The sequence below is a fragment of the Balaenoptera physalus genome (assembly GCF_965194825.1).
Source record: "Balaenoptera physalus genome assembly, chromosome: 13".
NCBI classification, from domain to species: Eukaryota; Metazoa; Chordata; class Mammalia; order Artiodactyla; family Balaenopteridae; genus Balaenoptera; species Balaenoptera physalus.
The window spans coordinates 70,183,272-70,207,586 of record NC_138892.1 but is presented as its reverse complement, the minus strand read 5'-3'; the positions used below and the strand labels follow the sequence as shown (position 1 = coordinate 70,207,586).

The following is a 24,315-nucleotide window of genomic DNA, read 5'->3' as shown; positions in this document are numbered from 1 at the left end:
GAACTTATTTATAAAACAGAAACAAACCTACAGACATAGAAAACAAACTTATGGTTACCAAAGGGGAAAGGGAGAAGGGATAAATTAGGAGTATGGGATTAACAGATACACACTACCATATATGAAATAAACAGCAAGGATTTTCTGTATAGCACAGGGAGCTATATTCAATATCTATAATGGAAAAATAATTGGCAAAAAGTATCTCTATATATGTATAACTGAATCACTTTGCCATACACCTGAAACTAACACAACATTGGAAATCAACTATACTTCATTTTTTAAAAATCTAAAAAAAAATTTGTGGAAAAGAAATTGCTAGGTCAAAGGTGGAACTTTTATACATCTTCCCAAATGGCCATCTGTAGTTATTCCTCAAATATTGAGTGCCCTATCTCTACAGATAGTGTTCTAAGAATGTACATGTTTTATATGGTATGATAAAGACAGTGTGGCCACGAGAAGAAACAAAATGAGGCTTGGAAGGAAGTTTATTACATTCACAGAGAGGGGGGTTACCACACGCCACGCAGAGTCACAGGGGAAAATACCAGTGTTGGTCAGGAGGCAAAATAGACTAAGGGGAAAGTCAGCCAGAGCCTTGATTTCCTTGGCAAAGGCAAGAAGTATACAAGATTGACAAGATGCTTAGACTCAGATAATTTACCCTCTACTAAAATGGATATACTTCAGACAAGTAAATAAAAGTATGATTTGTGTGTAAAAGAGAAGTACAGGGTGTTTTGGTTGCCTAGAAGAGGAGGCTCTCACCGTCCAGGGTTTCAGGGTTTAAACATAAACTGAGATCCTGAAGAGTAAGGGTTATGCAGGAAGAGTGAAAACAATACAGTTGATGAAACAGGGGCAAGATAGGAAATAATTGGGTTTCCATATTATAGGAAATAAATGGAGTTGAATATGGCTGCTGTATATGTGACAGATAAAGGTTAATATTCTCAGTACGTGAAGAATTCTTATAAATCAATAAGGGAAAGTTGAACATATCAGGAGGAGCAGACAATTCACCAAAGAAGAAACTAAAATATCAGATATTTTAGAAGTTCAGTCTCATTGGTAATTAAAGAATGCAATTTAAAAAGTGAAAAAAAATCTTAAAAAGTGTTTTGCTTGGTATACCAACAATGCTTTAAAATAACTAGCATCTATAATTGGCAAGGGGCACTGTGGGTAACAATGCATGATGTTTAAGAGCTTGGGTTGGGAGCCACATTGCCTGGATTCAAAACTTGCCTCTCACCTATCAACTGTAAGAATTTTGCCAAGTTACTTTATCTCTCTTAGTTTCAACATCTATAAAATAGTCCCAGTACAACCTCACAAGGTTATTGTGAGGTGAGGATTAAATAATATGCGTCAAGTGATTAGAGCAGCACCTGGTATATGATGAATGCCCAGTAAATGCTGTTATTATTTTGTGACCCTGCACAATGATTTTATGTGTACTGTATCCATATACTGAATCATAACAGATACCTGGGCTCATTTCCCATTGACTTGCCTAGTCTGACACCAATACAATACCACTTAATTACATAATACATATTCATATAATACATGTTAATTGCTGAAGTATTATGTCAATATATTAAAATATATGTTAATGATGAGATAAATTCTCTGGTTATTACTCTAATTTTGAAAATTTTCCTGGCTATTTTTGCGTGATTTTTTTTCCTAAATGCACGTTAAAATCTTTTTTTTAATTTTCGAATTCCAAAGTAAAATGCTCCAAAACAAGGCTTGGAATTGCACTTAATTAAATGGTATGCTGACAATATTGAGTCTTCCTATCCATGCATATGCTATTTCTCTTTATTTTACCCTTTCATCTTCCCACATAAATAAATACAACAACAATTTTGTAAATTTTTTCACATAGGTCATGCAAGAGACAAAACTGTGTGTGTGTGTGTGTTTGTGTATATGTATGTACATATTTATACACAAATACAATGTATTTATAAAACAAATTCTATAGGAAATTCCAAAACAAGTATTTCAATAATGTAGGAATAAGCATATAACTTCCCAAAATAACTCCACTAAAGGGGAAAACGATTTATTTTAAAATATGAGTTTATTTATCTAAAAATTAATCCCATTTCTTTATAGTTAAATTATGTATTTTAATAACCTATATATATAAAGTGCTGAGAAATTCTGTTTTTTAAGTGAAAATCCTTGCTGGTTAATCTGACAAAATTACCACATACATCCACACACAGAAACACACCCAACTTTGTATTTCCTCATCTAGCTGATGGGTGCTCACAGAAGTTGTACAGGGATCATAGTCATTACATTTCACGGCATTTGGATTTCTACTTGAAATATTTTGTTTACACTGGATAATCAATACATATAGAATGAAGGGACAAAAGTTATCATGGTTCTTTATGAGAAGAAAATTCATTAATCATTCTCCTTCTAAAAAGAACTCTAACCCTAACCAAAAACACCTTATGATCTCTTATTAGAGAGAAAACAAAAGGGCAGTTTCTAGGTTCCAACACATGGACCAAAACAGGCTCTGCAGGAACAGTCCTATATCCTGGGCCAAACCACTCTACTTCTATTCTGTGAAATAACAAATCCACGAAAAGTCCGTTAAGTCAAATGGGCGACCAGGTGAAATGTAACACAGATCAATGGCAAAAACACCACAAAGTATATATAAACACTGTAGAGCAAGCAGAGGCAAACTTACCAGGAAGCTGAAGACACTTCAGGGCCTCACCTCCAAGACCCCGGAAGCGGCCCAATCAATGTGGCCACTTGTTCACTTGTTTTAAGCTTGTAAAGATACTTTGTATTTCAGTTCTTAAAGAAGAACCCCCTCCCTCCCATATTACATATCCTTTTTAGGGAATTCCCTGGCGGTCCAGTGGTTAGGACTTGGTGCATTTGGGGAGAAGCCTAATTTTATTGCACAAAATGTTAATGACCAACAAATAATACTTGTGTACTACAAAACACATACCGACATTATAAATTCCTAGCGATGGTAGAGGAAGAGACCAAGAAAGCCCTCTTTGTATTATCATCCCCCCTCGTTCTAAAACACAGCTGTTTCCAGAGGCAAAGAAAGGAAGGGAGTGGGCAGTAGACGCCTCAAACTGTCCCTAAAGTTTTATTTTGGTTACATTCTCATAGCATGACAGATGAGAAAAATGCTAAGATTAATGAGAAAACATAACCATTTAATAAATGACATCTGTTGGAAAGTAACCTTAGAGAATGCAATCTTTTCAAGTTAAAAAGCATTACAAAAAACTCTAAGTTTCCCTCCACAAAGTAAAATATAAATCGAGCAGAGTGCTTCTGGGGGGGAAAGAAGAGTGTAGCACATTTTTCTATTCTCTTTAAACTTACATAGAACATAAGGTTCTGGACATTTCTTCCTCATTTTATAATTTATTCAATCACAATATGCAAATAGCAAGGAAATGCAAAATCTAACATTGTTACATTCAGTATTTATTGCAAAGATTGGTCTGCAACATGTTTATGCCTTCCTAATTCTTTTTGTGTTTTAATTGAGGTATAGTTGATTTACAATATTATATTAGTTTCAGGTGTACAGCATAGTGATCCAAAATTTTTAGAGATTATACTCTATTTAAAGTTGTTGTAAAATATTGGCTATATTTCCTGTGATGTACAATATATCCTTGTAGCTTATTTATTTTTTATTTATTTACTTTTTTAGCTTATTTATTTTGTACATAGTAGTCTGTACCTCTTAATCCCCTACCCCTATCTTGCCCCTCCCTGCTTTCTTCTCCCCTCTGGTAACCACTAACTTGTTCTCTATATCTATGAGTCTGTTTCTTTTTTTTTATTCACTAGTTTGTTTTATTTTTTAGATCCCACATATAAGTGATAACTTATAATATTTGTCTTTCTCTGACTTATTTCACTAAGCATAATACCCTCCAGGTCCATCTATGTTGTTGTAAATGGCAAAATCACATTTTTAATGGCTGAATAGTATTCCACTGTGTATATATATGCAACACCTTCTCCTAATTCTCTTTGACACTAGCCCAACTAGTCCTGACCTTCTGTTAAATGGTGTTCATCAGGATTTCTAGTTCAGCTGATCTGTTTCAAGCAGCTATCCTGTTCTCTTTTTCTTTTCCACACTCAAAGTAATAATGTAGGAGTATAAAATTACTAAAATACTACTTTACTAAGAAGCTTTACTTTAACTTCAGATAACTTTGAGCAATTCTTTATACTTGACCTGGTTTGGTAAATTAACAATTAGAACTTATGGCTAATGTTTTACTTTTACTACTTACTTTTTTTTTCTATGTCTTATTCCAAGCATATTTCAATTGTAAAATTGACAAGATGCATAGTAGGTTATAATATGTAAACACATGGTGATTTTTATATTAAACATTTATGACTCCCTTGGGCTTCCCTGGTGGCGCAGTGGTTGAGGTCTTCCTTCCAATGCAGGGGACATGGGTTCGAGCCCTGGTCTGGGAAGATCCCACATGCTGTGGAGCAACTGGGCCCGTGAGCCACAACTACTGAGCCTGCGCGTCTGGAGCTTGTGCTCTGCAACAAGAGAGGCCGCGACAGTGAGAGGCCCGCACACCGCGATGAAGAGTGGCCCCCGCTCGCCGCAACTAGAGAAAGCTCTCCCACAGCAACGAAGACCCAACACAGCCAAAATAAATAAATAAAAATTAAAAAAAAAATTTATGACTCCCTTGCAATAATCTCCAATGACTAATCAAAGTAATTAAATATTTCAATCTTTATTGTTTCCAGGGCATCCTTAACCTAAAGTAACTCACATGTGGTGGTAGAGAATTCTTGTTGCCCATTCAATGTCTTCTCCTTCTTCCATAATTAAAGAGCTTCTGACATTTTAGTTGGACTTATGGATGCCCAGAATATGAACTATATTTCCTGGTCTCCCTTGTTGCTCGATGTGGTACTTGACTGAATTCTAGCTAATAACATGTAAGTTTCTTTACAAAGAGTTGGCCCACACCTTCTGCTCCTTTATTGGTCCTTTTTTCCCTTCTGCCTTAAAAATGTGGGTGGAGGGCTTCCCTGGTGGCGCAGTGGTTGGGAATCTGCCTGCCAATGCAGGGGACACGGGTTCGAGCCCTGGTCTGGGAAGATCCCACATGCCGCGGAGTAACTAGGCCCGTGAGCCACAATTGCTGAGCCTGCGCGTCTGGAGCCTGTGCTCCGCAGGAAGAGAGGCCGCGATAGTGAGAGGCCCGCGCACCGCGATGAGGAGTGGCCCCCGCTTGCCGCAACTAGAGAAAGCCCATGCACAGCAACGAAGACCCAACACAGCCATAAATAAATAAATAAAATAAAATAAATAAAAATTTAAAAGAAAAAAAAAAAAAAACAAAGAAGCCCTAAACTATAAGACATTGAGAAATTTAAGTTGTTAAAGAGAGCCAGTCTTTACATTAAAAAAAAAAAAAAAAAAAAAATGTGGGTGGAGCAGCCAATTTGGACCATGAGTAGACCTTGTTACAAAACAAGACAGGAAGAATCTGGTTCCCAAGGACTTTGTGGGATAAATCTCTTCTACAGCATTGCACTGTCCATTTTGTAATTTTACTTGAGAAGTAAATAAATTGCTCACTTATTTAAACCATTGTTATTTTGCGTTTCTGTTACTGGCAACTGAACATTACCATATCTGATATATAATATTGCACCAGCTCATTTTCTTGGACATTTGTGCCAAGTACTAAGATCTCTCTCTAGCATGTATGTCATATTAAAATCTCAGTACAGATAAACAATTTTTGTACACTACTTACAAGGTTTATAATGGTAATGAATCTGTATTTATACCTGATAGCAAATAAGGCATACCTGAATTTACTACTGCTAGATACAGAAAAAGCAGCAAACACATTCAATGTACAAACTTCCTCAGACCTGTTTTGGGAAGTTAAACTCTGCACATAAATTCCAATCAGATATGAGTTTTTAAAATCACCTTGTTATCAACTGACCAATAATTTAGCTGCACCATAACTTTTGAGGAAAGAAACCAGATATATTGGAATAAATAAAATAATCAGATCCAAAAACAAGCCATGAGAAATAAATAGTATGGTTGGTTGACCCATTTATTCATTTATTTGATCAACATTTATTAAACTTCTTCTTTGTATTATTTCCCATGCTAATTTATTCTTATACATATAAATAAGACAATTCTCTACCAGGTCATTGCATTTTTATCTTTAAAAAGAAGTCTTTGTTTCATTATTGAACTAGAAACTATTACATCTTGCCCTTTTTAACTTATAGCTAAAAATAAATCAGCCTTAGCAAGATCTGTTGAAAGCCTGAGGTAATAGTATAGTGAGGCTATTTAAGCCATTTCAATTCATTTACTGAATGAAAATTTCAATAGTTACATTCCTCTTTCGTAATTTTAGATAATTTAATGTATTAATTCATTTGGCAAAGTGTGTTGACACGTGAGCATTCATCATTCTTTCGATTTACTACTTGGTGTTATATTTGATTACATTGCAAAACTGTGCTTTGAGAAAGACAGCATTTCTCCTTACACATAATGTGCAAGTTGTAGAATGACTAACCGGGGTATTTAACCAGAGTTTAGATTGAAATAAAAAAGGATGGAGGTTACAGAGGCAGAACTAGGAACGGGGCCATAAGAGTTGTTAAGGTTGTGACTAAAGAAGATCTAAGCAGGCAAAGATCCAGGTAAAGAAAATCAGCAAAGGCAAGCTGGAGTTGGCAAGTACCTTGGACCCTGATTAGAAATCAGTAAATTAGGAATCAGGGTTGATTTGAAGCTCTGCTAGAAGACTGAGACCAAAGATTAGAGATTCTGGGCAATACAAGATAGAAACTCAAGGCAAATAGCTTAGCAGCAAGGGCTTAGGTTCCCATTAGAAGGCTCTGAGCAAACAGGCATGGGTAATCAACAGTAAAAATGAGGTTTATCATTGAGCCAAGGAGTCTGTAGGTTTAGGGCTCCCCATATGTTTAACCCAGTGCTAGAATATATCTTATAGCAAGAGACTGGACTGAAACTTCAGATACCCTTGGCTGGGAAGAAGGAGTGAGAGAATTGAAGAATTAGGAAATTCTTGATATAGGGATCCAAACTCCAGATATGTTAGACTTTCTCAAGCTAATTTATGAGCATGATAGAGTTTTATCAAATACAAGATCACATCAGTTGTCAAATTAGGATCCCTTAAAATCAAGGGGTGGGCCAATTTAGTGAAGACCCTGGTACGACATTCTTCATCTGGTAGAATTAAGTATTGCTGACTAGTCTTGTATTTTCTCAAGCATAATGCATAAACTATATATATTATTGGGAACCTGAAATACGACATTTGGTTTCAAATGTAAGAATATGGAGTTTTTTTCTTTTAGGCTCTAGGCCTGATAGCTAAACCGTGAAAGGGAAAACCCAAGAGGCTGAGACACCTTGGATCATCACATCCACTGTGTTTTCATGCTACTATGAGAAAAAAGCAATCCGTATACAGAGATAGGCAGTATCATAAGTTTCCTACGTCAACAGAGAGAGAGAGAGAGAGAGACAGAGACAGAGAGAGAGAGAGACAGAGAGAGAGAGTCTCAAATCTTTTACAGACACTGAGCCACACATTTATGCCAAAATCAGCTTATTTATCCCAATGTAGGATTGTAGTCTATCCAAGTTTTCATAGAAATTTCTATCTTATCCAAATTTTACCTACTCCTGAAATTCCATCATCTTTAAAACAAAATAAAATCCTAGCTTTTAAAATTTAGATTGATAAAAAGAGGCAGAGGTAGGGTTTTTTTTCAATCTACATAGTTACAGAGTGAACTCTAATTAACAATATGTGTGTGATTATGAACAGATAAATTTCAACTCATTCTGCTATAGTGAGCAGAGAAAAATAGTAAAGTTTGAACAAGCAATAGATAAAGGGACAATACTATAAGAAAATCAATAGAGCAAGATTCCTAAAAGGAAAAAAGAAAGAGAAGAAAAAATCTAAAGTAAAGGGGTAAAATTACAAATGGGCTTTCGGACAAGCTGTAAGTACTCCAGGCAATGAAGGATGATTGAAGACTGGAATTAAAAACAGATTCAACCAACAAGAAACATATTTTTTAAGGAAGGACAGATGTAATGGCTTGAGGGGAAGAAAGGAAGTAAGCGATGGAGCAGTGAACATAAAAGAGTGACTCAGCTATGCAGTCACAGCAAGGTGATCAAGAGATGAGGTTGGAAAGTACAAAATGACTTTTCAAGTCAAGCAGGAAATTTCAAATTAATATCAGAGTCTGATTAGACATAGCGAAATGGTAGCTGATACAAAATTAACCCTCTCCTGTTCTTAAAAGTCTTGAGGTAGGAAGAGGGAAGTTTGCAGGGAAATGAACAGGGAGAAATTCAAAGAAATTAACAGCTGTTTACATGTAAGAAAAGCCCAAGTAGGAAGAGATTTTAAGCAAGAGAAAACTCATCAATCACCTAATTTAATACCATCAATGTGCAAAGAACTGTGGTGTAGATGAACGCCCTTAGGTTCAAGCCTTTGTTCCACCTCATACATTATCATATGCAAGATTCTCGCTTCTTTGAGCAAAAGGATCTTTGTCTATAAAGTGAGGATAATAACATATATTTAATAGAATATTATCAAGATTAAATCCAATAAATTGTGCTAAAGTGCTATGTAAATGATACTTACTATTGAAAAATAGGAGTGGACGTTTATTTTACAGTAATTTTAAGCAGAAGAGGAAACTGCTTAGAGAAGTTTTCTTATGCCCACAGGGAAACAGTGAGAGTGCAGGGATTCACCCAAAGCAATCCAGCTAGAAAGTATGTGATCCTAAAATACTTAGCTGTACTGCCTCGGTCCCTGATTTCAGGGAATTTGCAGTCTCGTTGAGGGGAAAATATGTGGAATGTTAAATAATAAGACAACAAAAAAATGATCACAAAGGAACCCATGATCCATGTTAGATGAATGTTAGAGATACAGCGGTTTTCACTGGAACATTCTTAGAAGAACTTCTGGAAGAGAAAAGACTCGAGTCATGCTTATTAGGATGATTGGAATTGGCTAATCAAAATGAGGAATAAGAATAGGGCTTCCCTGGTGGCACAGTGGTTGAGAATCTGCCTGCCAATGCAGGGGACATGGGTTCGAGCCCTGGTCTGGGAAGATCCCGCATGCCGCGGAGCAACTAGGCCCGTGAGCCACAACTACTGAGCCTGCGCGTCTGGAGCCTGCGGTCCGCAACAAGAGAGGCCGCGATAGTGAGAGGCCCGCGCACCACAATGAAGAGTGGCCCCCACTTGCCGCAACTAGAGAAAGGCCTCGCACAGAAACGAAGACCCAACACAGCCATAAATAATAAATAAATAAATAAACAAAATTTTAAAAAAATAGAATAGAAGAAAACAGCAAAATAATAAGGCTAAAAATATAAAGCACAGATATTCAGATTACTTAGTCCATCTATGTTAAAGAGCTAAAAAATTAAAATGTAATAGAAATTTTAAATGCTGCTTACATGTCATTGAAAAAGAAGAAAATAAGCTGTAAATAATGATTCAACTCCAATATATAGAATATATTGGATATAGAACATACAGAATAGTATGAAAAATTTACTATTTGCTATTTGAGGGATGGTTAAAATAAATGATTATAGTACACTATATGCTAACCAGAGACCAAAAAAAACAATAAAAGAAAATGTAAGCCAAAATAAACACAAGGCAAAATAATATTAAGAAATAACCTTATTTTAAAATATAACTTCCTGATTTTAATGCTTATTTTAGATTTAAGGTTTAATAAAATTATATTGTTTCATAAATGCTTGTTTTCATTGGTCTTGAAAAAAGTTAGAAAGAGAAAAATCAAATCTTAGGACTTTTTTTATACTATTGAAAAAACTGATAAATCTTTCCACAATGTGGTCTTCTGACTAAGTATAAAAACTACATTGTATCATCTACTTATTTTGTGGGAACTTTGAAAACTCTAAGTTGAAACTCAAAGTGGAAACACAGATAAAATATAAAAGAGAAAAGGAAAGTGTGCTTAAGTTACAAGACGTTTAAGGTGCTCTTAGGGAGCACGGGTCTAGAAGAATTCCTGCTCTTTTCATCTCTCTTCATCCCTCTTCTTCGCCCTTTTGACTCCTACCAAAAGTGTCAACTAGGAATGCTGTCTATTGTGCTAGAAATGTGAGAAATATTGTTCAAGTCGTCCCTGGACAACTTTGGGGTAAGACCCTACCACATTATTTCCAAAACATTTCTTCCATTAAAGCATTTCTTATGAAAATGCAAACAGTATCTGGCAGGAGTAATACATTCCACTATTAAAACCGTGATGAGCGTTTCATTATCAGCTTAGCTATCTATATTCCTAGTGGGACTTATATCCTTAGAGGATTTATTTGAGGGAATGGGAAGTTAAGATAGGCCTTGGCATGATTCATGTATTATTTAGAATTCTTTAGTAACAAGCAACAGAAACCAAACCTGGCTAATTTAAGTCAAAAGAAAACATAATGATATGAGCAGCTTACATGCCCTAAGGGAGAGCTGAACAACAAGGTTGGAAAAAGTGGAACCAGACAACCCCAGAAGGTCTTCCCAATCCCATGTGACCACAGCTGATCAGATATAAACAACAGTTTCTTCTGTCTCTCATTACCTCACTCAAGTGTCAGTGTCCCAGGAGAGCAATTGATTAGTCATATTTGTCACTTACCTTACTGTTGACACTACTGGGGAAGGTTAGAGGAAGTATGTGGCAGGAATAGCCAACAAATTTCTCTGGTTTTGGTAGAAGCAAATCAAGCACTTGGATTTCCATCATGTCAATACTGCACACAGCAAAAGATAGCTAATTTGGAAAGAGCAAATCAGAGTGCCGTTAGGAAAGGGCAATGGAGTCTCGGCAGCCAAAAAAAATCAAATATCAGATGGGTACAACAGAGAGTCTTTATGGAGGTTTCTCAAGTGAAGCAACCCTGTATACCAAGGAGTCTATAAAGAAATAACAGCTTCAAATGCATATTCATTCAATACATAGAACATACGTTATTAAAACAACTCATTAGTTACTGTTTGAGCAGTGGCAAAAATGACTGAAATTAGAATGTACTTAACCAGAAACCAAAATGATAAAAACGGTATGCTAAATAAAGACAACAGCATTAAAAAGAAATTTAATGGATAGTCCAAAAAAATAAAATAATAGTGGATAAGAACACAAACTCTGGAGCTAGCCTGTTTTTGTGACCCTAAAGGAGCTACTAAATCTCAAATAATTCATGTAACTTTGCATGCCATAAACTGTTTTGATCCCACAGACAAGCCAAAATTCTGGTGGCGTATGTAACATTTACAAATTGCCACATAAACTTGGGGTGCACATGAGGTCACGTCTTTATTTTTCCAGTGAATTGCTTAAGCCCACACCTGCCTTTTTAGTAGTAAGTTCAGCATCTCTCTTTGGGCTTCCTATTTCCCCTGAATTCTCTAAGATCCCTGGCTTTACCCACAAACTCAAAAACCCTGATTACATCCTTTTCCTCCCGACAAGAAGTCTTCTCAAAAATTATCCTAAGGAGTGATATGTTCAGGTCTCGGTGATTCACCGGTGTAAGGGAAACTCCCCAGCTGATTGTAAGATAATCACTTTCAACTTCTCTATTGAGTCTACATTTTCTTTGAAATCAGGTTTAAGCACAATTTGCTTACTTTATACTTGCTAAGAAATCCTCATCTGTGAGTACCCATGCTAAGTAAGTTGTATGAATTCCCATTAGCTTCTCAATACATGCAGAATAGAATCCATGGCCTGTAGGGCCCTGTGGGATCTGGCTTATATCGTCCTGAATCTTACCTCATACCCATAACCCATTGTCCCAATAACACCAGCCTTTTTCCCCCTTGAATATGCCAAGCTCACATCCTGCTCATTGCCTTGGACTTGGCGCTCCCTTTGATGGCTTTCCCATGACCCTTCAAATGTCTGATCTAACTCTTCACTTCTTAATTTCAGTATCACCACCTCAGAGAGTCCTTCCTTAAATTCCCTATCTTCACTCTCTAATTGCATCACTTGATTCATTTCTTCTGTAACACTACTATTAAAATTTACTTTTTTGTTTCTTTATTGTTTGCCACCTCCCACTAAGAAGGGTCTTTCTCTGTCTTATTCATCGCTGTTTCCAGCTCCTAGAAAAGTTTCTGAAACATAGTAGGCACTCAATAAATATTTTTAAATAAAATGAGCTAATCTATACAAAGCATAACTTTTTTTTTTTTTTAAGGAAGTGGATGTCTTCATTTTAATTAATTAATTTATTTATTTTTGGCTGTGTTGGGTCTTCGTTTCTGTGCGAGGACTTTCTCTAGTTGCGGCAAGCGGGGGCCACTCTTCATCGCGGTGCGCGGGCCTCTCTTGTTGCGGAGCACAGGCTCCAGACGCGCAGGGTCAGTAATTGTGGCTCACGGGCCTAGTTGCTCCGCGGCATGTGAGATCTTCCCAGACCAGGGCTCAAACCCGTGTCCCCTGCATTAGCAGGCAGACTCTCAACCACTGCGCCACCAGGGAAGCCCCCAAAGCATAACTTTTTAATATCTGTTTCTTTATATCTGTGCTTTGAGAATCAAATAAGAAAAGAGCTTAGGAGAGCTCTCTGATATAGTACTATTACAAATATATAATTATAGTTGTACATAAAATATTAGAAGTAGAGAATTAATAAGTTCTTAAGCAGTTACCGACCAGGCTATGAGCTCCTCAAGGGCAGAAATTATATCTGTTCCTATTATCACCGTGTATTCCATGTTTGGCATAGTGTCTGCCATGTAAATAAATATGTGTTGAATGAATAGATGAATCCATGAGTGAGCACAGCATCTCTCTACTTCCAGAAAGACTTGCATCTAGAAGGAATAAATTTAGCTGTAGTCCTTCAAAAGAAATTATATCGATATTATTGTTATGTTCATTTATTCATTCATAAGAATTGTTAAGTACCTACTATGTGCCAGACACTGTGCAAGATGTGGAGGATACAATGATAAAACAAGTAAACCAACCAATCAACAAAAAAATAATGTTCCTGCCTTCATGGATCTCATTGCATGGTGAGAGAGACATTAAGCAAGTAATCACAGAAATAAATTTATAAAGTTTCAACTGAGATAAATGCTAGGAATGGATTTGAATTACTTTGGAAATTATTATCGATAACTATTTAAAAAGATGTTATAAAGTTTCTCAGACAGAACATATATTTTGGTTATTAAAGAAAACTTTTTGAAGAGAGAGCTATATACAAGAATATATGAAATAAATTAATATTTTTGGCTCATCCACATAGGTTTACTAAATTAAATTAACTACAGAATGATTCACATGCTCAAATATTTGTTTTCAGGGGAAATTTCCTCTTACTCTCCTCATCCTTAAGTTTGTCAGTTGCCTTTAAAGTCATCTGTATCTGAAATGTCTCTTCGAGCTGTCAAAATGAATATTTCCTCCTCTTAATGTGTTTTGGCTTAAATTCCTCCTAATCTGATATTAAGACCATGACTTCTACTCTCTGTTTGCATTTGCCTTTATTCACAGCCTTATATTCAACCATTAAATATACTGTTTTAGGTGAACTTGTTGCATATAGCATAAAGGCATAAAGAGTGATTTCCTTCTTGAAAAAAAAAACTTTTCTGGAATTAAGCCAATATAAATGTATTGATATGACATATTTCGGTTCTCATTTCTATCCCAGATTATTTTCTAATTGAAAGTTTGTGTCCAAAGCCAAGATGGAGTTAGACATGCAAGAGATCCCTAAGAATAATGCCTGTGAAACTAAAGGCGAGAGGAAGAAGAAGTAGGATGGAAAAGCATTTGGACCATGGTATGGGTGGGAAACTTGAGAAAAGAGAGGAGAAAGCAAGGACAGCTGGGTAGCAAGAGCCTCAGACTAGTGCAGCTCTGAAAACATTATGGCCAGTCTGGAGCAAGAGCTCTAGAGCAAAGACTGCCCATTGAGGGGTCTCTCCCTGGGCAGAATGTCCAGGCTCTGCTACCTATGTCATAACAAGCCACTGGCTGGAGTTGCAGAGAGAACACGTCAGCTCCAGTGCTGCAGCACATTCTGAAGATGCTACAGTTAGAGGCTACAGGCTAACAGCACGCCATATGGCAGGGTCATTTTTGAAGGAATATCTGAGTGAAAGAGCTCCATGGCTACCACAGACGCGTTATAATATTTTACTCAGTTATAATCTACCTACAGTGAAATGTACAGATCTTAAGTGTACACAGTCTAACAAGTTTTAACAAATTTATAAATCCATTTACCCCATCCCAAACAAGACGTAGAATATTTCCTTCACACAAAAATTTCCCCTCCAGCCCTTAGATCCAACCCCCCTTGCTTCTGCCCCCACCGTACACACATACACACTGAAGCAACAACTGTTCTGATTTTTATTACCACAGTTTATTTTGCCTTCTTTGAATTTCATATAAATGGAATCACAGCACATGTCCTCTTTTTGTTCCTGGCTTCCCTCATGCAATACAATATTTTTGATATTCATCATGCCATTGCATGTATCTTAAAATTTTTCTTTTATTGTCTGAATACACCACCATCTCTTTACCCATTTTCCTTTTATAGACGTTTGGGTGGTTTCCAGTTGCTGAAATAAATAAATAAAGTCACTGTGAACATTTTTGTACAACATTTTGTACATTTTTTGTGGATGTATTTTTCATTAATCTTAGATAAATAAATACTTAGGAATAGGATTGCTGAGTCATATTGTAGGGTATGTTTAATTGTTATTTAATTAAATATACATACCAATTTGGGGTGAACTGACATCTTAACAATATTGAGTCTTCCAGTCAATGAACATCATATCTGTCTCAATTTTCTTAGGTTTTTTTTTTTTCCTTCTCCCAGAAATGTTTGTGTTAATGGTATAGAGGACATGTAAGCCTTTGTTAAGTATGTTCCTAAATATTTCATGTTTTTATGCTATTGTAAATAGTATTGTTTTTAAAATACCATTGTTCAATTATTCATCCCTATTATATAGAAATAAAGTTGACTTTTGTACGTGGACTTCGTAGTTTGTGAACTGGCTAAAATCATTTATTAGTTCCAGCTGTTTGTTTTTCTTGTAGATTCCTTTGTATTTTCTATGTATAAAATCATATTGTCTTTCAAAGATAAAAATTTAATTTTTCCTTTCCGAACTTTATGCATTTAATTTCTTTTCCTTGCTTTACCCTAGTGGCTAGAACCTCTAATATAACAGAATTGATGAGTGCAGACAACATTGCCTTTTTTCTGATCTTAAGAGAAGCTGTTCTATATTTCACTATTAAGTTTACTCTTCATTATGGATCACATTTTCTTGCTTCGTTGAATGTTTTATTGTTTTAAATTTCATTGCCAACATTAAGTATAAAGGATCAGTACTATTTTAATTATTTCCCAAACAGTACAAGTGTGTTCCTAATTTGGCTGTTGTAAAGAAAGGCTGTTTATTCTGATTCTCTCTAGGAGTTGAGTTGCTTTGCAGCTGGCCCACAGTTTTAGTTAGGATAGGTTTACCTACCCTCAGATATGGAAGCTAACATGGTTCTCTGCTAAATATGAAGAACTCATCTCACCCCAGTACTCAGTCCATCATGCCTTCCTTGCATCCAAGACTATTTTATAATTCCATAGAAAAGTATAATTTTTTTTTTTTTTTAATTTATTTATTTATTTATTTATGGCTGTGTTGGGTCTTCGCTTCTGCGCGAGGGCTTTCTCCAGTTGTGGCAAGTGGGGGCCACTCTTCATCGCGGTGCGCGGGCCTCTCACTATCGTGGCCTCTCTTGTTGCGGAGCACAGGCTCCAGACGCGCAGGCTCAGTAGTTGTGGCTCACGGGCCTAGTCGCTCCGCGGCATGTGGGATCCTCCCAGACCAGGGCTCGAACCCGTGTCCCCTGCATTGGCAGGCAGATTCCCAACCACTGCGCCACCAGGGAAGCCCGAAAAGTATAATTTTTATTTTGTCCCAGATTTTCTTGTTTCCACAAACACAAAAGTCTTTTATATCCTTTTACATCCTAACCATTAATATTTTGTGATTTCTTGTGTATGTGTGTGTTTAAATCTTCAAATATTTAGGAGAGTTCAATTTCGTTCTCCTTACCTTTTTTGTCCCTTGTATTCTTCTCATTGTCTACTGCTTTTTGTGCTTGCTTCAATTTCATCTTCATTTCTCTGATGGTTTTGTTTTCTGCACCTTTCTTGAAATCTGCTGTCTCAGGTTTCCTCTCCTCCTTCCTTTATCTTGTGTTATATTTCCTACGTTCTTTTCTTTCTTCTTCCATTTCTTTTTTGTTTTCTTTCACAGAAGTGATTGCTTTACCAAAAAATAAAATAAAAGCGTGGCACAATTTTTATCTTCATGGTCACCTTTTTGCAGGCTGTTGGTAAATTTTGCTGCTCTTTTCCACAAGTTTATCTTTTTCTCCCACGTTTACCTTTGTGTTGAGACTGTGCCAGTTTCCTTTGCTACTCATTACTGAATGACTTGAATTTTCCTGGGCCAGCAATTTGCAGGAGGTTCTTGGTTAGGCAGGAGAGGCCAGGATAATCTTCCATGATTCATAACTCAAAGATGCTCTCTTCTGTTTCCTACAAATACAACATCATTATTTGAGATGCTTCAAACCAGGTTTGGCAGTGTTTTTGCCACCAGCCTTACCTACCAAATTTTTCTCTTCAGGGTAGACCTGTCATATTTAGGAAAATCCTTTCTTGCTGCTTTTGAGATCTGCTGTTACTGAACCCTCTTGCCACTTTTTTTCCCATGTCCTACCATGCAACGTTTTTCAGGTCTCAGCTTCCCTTGGCAGTTCTTACATGCACTTTAAATTTGCTTATCATATTGTTTGCTGGTTTAAAAAAAAATGCTGTTTTCCTTATTGCTTTTATATGCTTTCCATTCAGGAAAAGGGGTAAAAGCCCACTTGCACAACCACATTCATATCAAGTCACCTGAAGGTGTTTAGACCAGAGACCTAAGTTTAAGACTTGTAAGACTTATTGTCTCTTGGATGACATTAAACCCAATTATAAAAACAGTAACCAAGGATTTAAACGTTAAGTTCTCTAATTTGCTTATTAAACACATGTGGAATATCTCCTAATAGCTCCTACTAGGAGAAATTCTATTCCACTGCAATTACTAGAGCAATTAAGCTGATTGCCCAAATACTTTACTTGATTTGTCACCTAGAAAATGACTGCATGATAAAAAATAAGCATTCTAACACTCCAGAAATAGGCAGAGAAAATTCTAAGATAGCCCCCCAGTTTTCCTTAGAGCATTAAAACATGGAGAAGAATACCTAGCAGAGTTAGATGAGCGAGGAGCGGGTTATAAGTACAAGGATATATTTCACTGTGAAATTAGAGTAGGCATTGAAGTTGAAGGCTGGCTCCTAGTGAGTTTTCTTCTGGGAGCACTAAGAAACCATCAGTACAAAGGTCACAGAAGTATTTTATGAAGCCAACTACTTATGACTTTTTGTGGCTATGGAACTGATCAAGTCAGTTGTCAAATGCAGACTGAGAGCATGGGGGCATGAACAAAAAAGAAAGAGAAAAGTAAAGGAGAAACACACAAGGAAATAAATATGAGTAGTCATATTTATTATGCATGTATTTTCTAATATTTTTTGTTTTTAATATAGCCTTAAAAATGCAGAATGCAGAATGATCATACTCTCCTCCACTCTGTCTGGCTCTATATAATGTAGTGTTCTCCAGCCTCTTCCCTCACATGTAGAAAATGATATTTGTATCACACTAATGTAGGCTGGAAAGAATTTAGGGGTATGAGTTAGTGAAAAAAAGTATTGCTTTTATATAATTATGATAAGAAAAATAAAATAGACCTACTATGGAAGATATTAAATATTGAATACATATGAAGTTTCAAAATAAAGTATTTTCAAAATTTCAATAAGAAATTTGAGCTTGCTTCTCTGACCATAATGTTTTAATCATGGATTCTGTATGTGAAATAGCAACATCTGCACACCTCCTGGTCAAAACTTATGATTAAGAGAATAAGTGTCTGTGACAATGCCTAGAAAATAGTAAATACTATAAACATATAACTGCATAAAATTTTGTAGGAAAAATTTTAAATCTTTTTTTACAATCATTCAAAGCTTACAACACTTGAAATTATGTTTGAAGAAGCTAACTCTTCCTATTCTTGAAATATTCAATGTTTTTTTCATGACAATGGAAATGATTCTTGTATTGAATCAAATGTCTGTTATCAAGTATATCAAACTAATCACAAAACTCTAACCTGTAGAGAACACATTGTTAGAGCAATCATCCTGCACCAAGTTTGGATGTTATAACTGTTTTTATTCTTTTAGTATTATAGATATTATACCACACCGTTCCAATTTATCAAAGATTAAAATTAATCAATGTTTATCTTTTTTTCAGCTAATACCACCTTAGATCATTAACCCTTTTTAGTTCCCTCCCAGGTGTTATGTTTTAATTTATCATCCTTATTTAACCCACAAGATATTGTGGATATTATCATTTTATCAAGGCAATGTTTGTTTATATTTAACCACATATTTACCACTTTTCCTGTTCATCATTCATTCCTCCACCTTAGGCTTTTGATTTGAGATCCTCTACCTTCTGCCTGAAGCTTGTTTTTGTTCTAATTTCCTCTGGTCAGAGTTAGTACTTAGTTGTAAACTTTCTCAGTTATTTCATTATATTCCATTGTTGATCTGGAGAGTAAGCTATCACACACCCTGAGAATAATCTTTACCCAGCTTCTTGTAAGATTTTTCTTTTTATTACTGATGTGCTGCATATTCACTATGATGTATCTCAATCTGGCTTTATTTTTATTTACACTACTGGGGATTCATTGGACTTCTGAAATCTGTGTTTTAGTGTCTTACTAGTTCCAGATAACTCTCAGCCACTATCTGTTCAACTATTGCCTTTACCTTATTCTTTCTCCTTTCATTCAGATTCCAATTAAATGTATTTTAAATTTTCTCACTCTATCCTCCATGTCTCATCTCCATAATTTTTAAAAATCTCATTGCTCCTTTCTGGATTTTTTTGGGCCCAATTTACTAATTTGCTTCCAATTTTGTGCAATGTTATTAAACTCATGAATTTTAAGTTTTGATTACTACATTTTCACTTCTAGAAAGTCTGTTGGTTCTTTTTCAAATATACTAGATTGTGTTGTAGCTTCTTGTTCCCTGCAGATTTTCAAGTTCATCTCTTACTTCTTTAAAAATAGTTAACATGAAGTCCATGTCTATTTTTCTGAAGTCCTGCAGGTCTATTTATACTGTCTTTTGTTTCTGCTGACACTTATTCATGGTGCCTTGCTTTTTTTTTCTGTGCTGCTTACTGTCTTTGAACATGTGTGGGAAACCTGGGATGAAGGCAACTTCCTCAAGAGAACATTTGTGTTGGCTCTGTGACATGACCGGAGTCACTACCACTTAATTTCAAACCAAGTTCATGGCTTAAGAGTCTCTGGATTCTGTAAGAAAAAGCATCCGAGTTTCAGCTCTGGCTCTGTGTTTCACCCTTCTCAAGGTTCTTAATTGTACTCTATCTCTGGGTCCTCATCTATAAAATAAAAATAATGGTACTTATCCCAAAGGTAAGTGCTTATTGGTAAGATGTAAAATGCTAAGCACATAGTGCCCAATGATTAACAGCCATTATCATTTTGTCACTTAGTGAGTCTTCCCCCAGGTCGCCTTAATGTCATAAAGTACTAGAAATATACAGGTAAATTCAGAGATGGGCAGAAATTAAATAATCACTAGTTAAGCAAAATGAACTGAGGCATTTTGCATTAGGAATCAGCAGGGCAAAGTAGTTACCACCATGGGCCTTGAAAACAAAAAGAGCTAGGGTAAACTCTCTTTGCAACCTCGGGTAAGCTACTTAACCTCTTCAAGCTCTAGAATCTTCATTTGTAACATGAGAATGGTTACATTCCCTGACAGCTTGTTCTGAGTTGTTAAGTGAAATTCTACAATGCATTTAATATTTAAATCAAAAGTACACATTTTATAGGTAGTGATGACAAAGATGAAACCATTAAAATTATTTTGGCAATTCACGTAAAAGTGGAAAGGCATTATAATGAGTTCCAATTCTAATACTCTAAACTTTCTGTGAGGGTAAAAGGCTATTTTAGAACTTTCCTGAGATACATATATTTACCAAGTAACTTTACTAAGGTGTGTTTGTGGTATTCATTCAGCATTTTTAAGCCTACTACATGTCAGGCACTGATGGGTACCTGAGGTATAAAGAAGAATGCCCTTAAATAGTTAGTAGTAGATGAGCCAGATATTCAATCAAATAAGTATAACATGATATGAACAGTATGAGTGTTATGAGAACACAGATTTCACAGACAAGACATTTATTTAACCTAAACAGAGAGGACTTTCTGCCAAGGAGAATGGGAGGTTGAGGTACAAAACATAGGAAAACTTGCTATATTTGGCAAGGAGCAAACAGAACTTAACCAAAAGGTATGTTTTACTGAGTAAGAGGCAGATGACATTTGAAAGATAATCTGAAACCATACTCTACATGTCTACATTTGCTGTGTTCAGGAATTTGGACTTTCATTCCATAGGTACTGGGAAGCCACTGAAATGTTATATGGTCTCAACACAATGACAGGATCAGATTTCTACTTTTTTTTTTGGGGGGGGCGGTAACTGACATGAGTATATATACAAAGATAGACCAGTTAGAGTGAAGAATGGAGGCGGTCAGTTACAAAATTATCACAACAATCAAAATGAGAGAGAATATGTACATAAAAAACACAATCATCAGATGCTTCACTATGAAATTAAAGTTTTCTCTTTCAATGCCTTGGAAGAATGTTCTTTGAATTCAGAATAACTGCTTCCCCATTCTTCTATTGGTTCCTAAATGTGAAAAGTGCATTGTTATTCTTTATATACCATAAAATCTATTAGATTTCCCTTAAGATATTTTATGGAAAAATTAGTTTTTTTTTGAAAATCATATGCAAAAAAAAAAAAACCCACCACATTTTATTATAACCTAAAGAAACTATAAAGGTTATTTATAGAAAGAGTCTTCATCTTCCTTTTCCAGAAAAGAACACTAGTCCTTTATGACCAGGGGTGGGGATGGGAAAAATAATCAGCTAAGATTAACACCCTATTGTAGTGAAAGCTTCAGAATCCTGACATAACCAGTATAAGAAAATGCCAGTAAGGCTTATCAGAAAAGGGTGACTTGGAATCAAAGCATAAAGAACTAAGTCCCTAACCCTCTCCACTCTCCACCCATCTTGCTGCTCAAACACCCTCAGCTAAGGAGGGAGTGACCAGCTCTCTGTTCTCCTCCCTTTAAAAACAACCAAATAGCTCTTGTCTCAACTCCATGATTAAATTTCCTCTTTGTAACAGAAAATATGGGTAATTGAGTTGGGTATTTAGGAAGGAAACTGATACAGAAAAGGCAATTTAATGTTTCTTATATTTTGCCATATTTTCCAATGTCTAAATATAAATAATTTCATGTGACTTCTCTCCATGAGTAAAATTTTCCTTGAATAAGACAGGTCTGTGTACACAGGCAGAGTAAATTAGCTCCTGCCTCCCAGTTGCTGAGAAAACGAATTGTTTAAGAAGATTAGAGTCATTTTCTTTACTTAAAGGTATTCCTGACAACCCACACTGAAATTACACAAGATTAACTCTGCTAACACCATTTCCCATTCTTTAAACTATAGCTTTCGAGAAAGCAGCATTTAGACTGAATACTTCAAAGCATATTTTAAGAGGAGATCTCAAAATGCGTGGAAATGCTAATATAGGTATCATTTAAATATTCAGAATGAGGTGCTGAGAGGTCAAGAAACCTATTATTCGTCATACAGTGAGCCATAAGTGAAATGCAAAGACGCTGCTTGTTTTTCCCTTCGCCATCTAGTGGTCTATATACTCTTTTTCCAGACGGCATCTCAAATAAAATGGTATCTTCAAGGATATAACACTGTTAATCCCTCAAAGTCAGGGATATTATCTATTTGTCTTTCCCCATAGCATCTTACAGAGTGCCTTTAACTTAGGGGCACTCAAATGTTTGTGGATTATTATCTCATATATTTGGCATTGCTTTGTGGCCTATCAGAAATATGTAAAGCAGAAGGGCTTAGGAAAAAAAAAGATTAAAACAGTACCATAAGACATCAAGCTATTTGTAAGAATCTTTCTGAATCGGAAAGCAAAATCCATAGCACAGGTACTAAACTTTATTTATATTAACCGCCATTAGTACTGTTAAAATATACAATGCAGAAATTTCTCTCTCTGGCAATACGCTGGCATGACCCACCAGAACCATTCTGAAAAATATGCAATCATAGTCCATCAGTTCCCTTACCTTACCCTCTCTGAAGATTCAGTATTCTTCAAGTATTCTTTAATTAATTGCAAAATTAATATACAAATGTATTCTTATTTAAATACCCAAACATTTCAGAAGTAAATAAAGAAAAAAATGAAAAGTCCTATTTCTCTTACTCCCTATGTCTCCCTCCAACCTCTTCTCCTATCCTGACATTAACACAAGAAAATTCTGCACTGTTATATGCAGCTTCATTTCTTCTTGGTCTCTTAAGGGTAGTTCCCAGGTGGAAAATATTGAGGCACACTGACCTAGATAGTTCTTAAAGATCTAAATTTGAATGAACTGCTGAATTCCCAGATTTAGAAATACGTAGTTCTTTCCACTTACAAAAAAATAAATAAAAGTGTGCTGAATTGTAATTACTTTATGCTAAGACAGAGTCAGATCAGATCTCAAGGGAAATTCATTAACCATTCAACTGTAAAACTTTCATCAGAGAGCACAGTAATGTAATATTAACTATAATAACACTAGCTGCCACTTACCGAGAATTTACTAGGTGCTGGGCACTGTTCTTAGTGTTTCATAAGATTTTCTAAAAGAAAATCCCTATCAGTGAAATTTTAAGATATGGCATGTGATCATTAGTACTTATGTTCATAGTATCTTGCATTTGTGTATTTTTCATTATTTTGTTTGATGCAGTACAGTCCTGGACTGAAAAATGATTACTAACATTACTTCACACCTGAGATCACAACAGAGAAATTCAGTGGGTTACTAAAGGGACACCCTAGTGCAGCGGTAGAGGCACTCTCTGAGTTCAGGTACTCTCGCTATTTCCCAAACTTCAATCATTCATGTACTGCTGTCACAATTACTGCTATATCTGTACTAGTAGTTCCTTATTACCTTTACACTGAGTTTCTCTTTTTAAAATTTATTTTTGAAAGAAACATCACATAAGTTGAAAACCAAGATTATTTGCCATAAAAAAGGTAACTAGAAAAACAAACTCAATAAAACAAAGCAGTATTATGAAATTCTAGTTAGACATTGTTGCTTGCTGGTATTCCTGAGCCTCAGGCCTGCACAATCTCTGTTAAAAAGGTAAATCCGGGCTTCCCTGGTGGCGCAGTGGTTGAGAGTCTGCCTGCCAATGCAGGGGACACGGATTTGAGCCCTGGTCTGGGAGGATCCCACATGCCGCGGAGCAACTGGGCCCGTGAGCCACAGCTGCTGAGCCTGCGCGTCTGGAGCCTGTGCTCCGCAACAAGAGAGGCCGCGACAGTGAGAGGCCCGCGCACCGCGATGAAGAGTGGTCCCCGCTTGCCGCAACTAGAGAGAGCCCTCGCACAGAAACGAAGACCCAGCACAGCCAAAAATAAATATGAGAAAAAATAAATTAAAAAAAAAAAAAAAAAGGTAAATCCAGCAAGCGATATATGTAAACTCATTTCAGCCAGCTTTCTCCTTGTCTTAAACAGAATGGTTGATTAAAAGATTAAAAGAGTATTGGAAAAAAAATAAATTAACAATCCTCTCACTGTACTTTTTCAGTGATATTTAATATTGTACCAGGTATCATCTAAAGTAACCTTCTATGACCTATAATGATGTTGCCCATCATTGAGATACAAGTCCAAAAATGTTCTGGAAAATACCCCAAAATGATTTGGAAATTTCCTAAACGATCTCCTTTACTTTTATTTTGGTTTCAGAACCTCAAAAGGAATCTCGTTTCTCTCAAGACCTGCTCCTATT

At 36.0% G+C, this 24,315-nt stretch overlaps 2 protein-coding genes and 1 long non-coding RNA gene across 12 annotated transcripts in view; 1 reads left to right on the top strand and 2 right to left on the bottom strand.

Annotated features, from left to right (window-relative positions):
- The window catches only part of ADAMTS20 (ADAM metallopeptidase with thrombospondin type 1 motif 20), a 310,626-nt gene extending 297,805 nt beyond the window's left edge, over positions 1-12,821 (bottom strand). Inside the window, exon 1 of the mRNA XM_082422521.1 lies at positions 10,800-12,821. Coding sequence (XP_082278647.1) covers positions 10,800-10,907 — 108 coding nt within the window. The 5' untranslated portion in view covers positions 10,908-12,821. The remainder of the gene's footprint in view (positions 1-10,799) is intronic.
- A 10-nt stretch (positions 12,822-12,831) lies between these two features.
- The window catches only part of PUS7L (pseudouridine synthase 7 like), a 92,147-nt gene continuing 80,663 nt past the window's right edge, over positions 12,832-24,315 (bottom strand). For 5 of the 10 annotated variants that reach the window (XR_014252810.1, XR_014252811.1, XR_014252812.1 and 2 more), the window contains 2 exons: positions 16,271-16,758; positions 12,833-14,758 (listed from right to left, as the gene is read on the bottom strand). The gene's annotated coding sequence lies outside the window, so the exon portion shown is untranslated. The other 5 variants (XR_014252815.1, XR_014252816.1, XR_014252817.1 and 2 more) reach the window with 2 other exon arrangements.
- On the top strand, positions 21,102-24,089 carry LOC309641932. The gene is made up of 2 exons (XR_014252869.1): positions 21,102-23,661; positions 23,977-24,089. It is a non-coding gene; the product is annotated as an uncharacterized lncRNA (long non-coding RNA).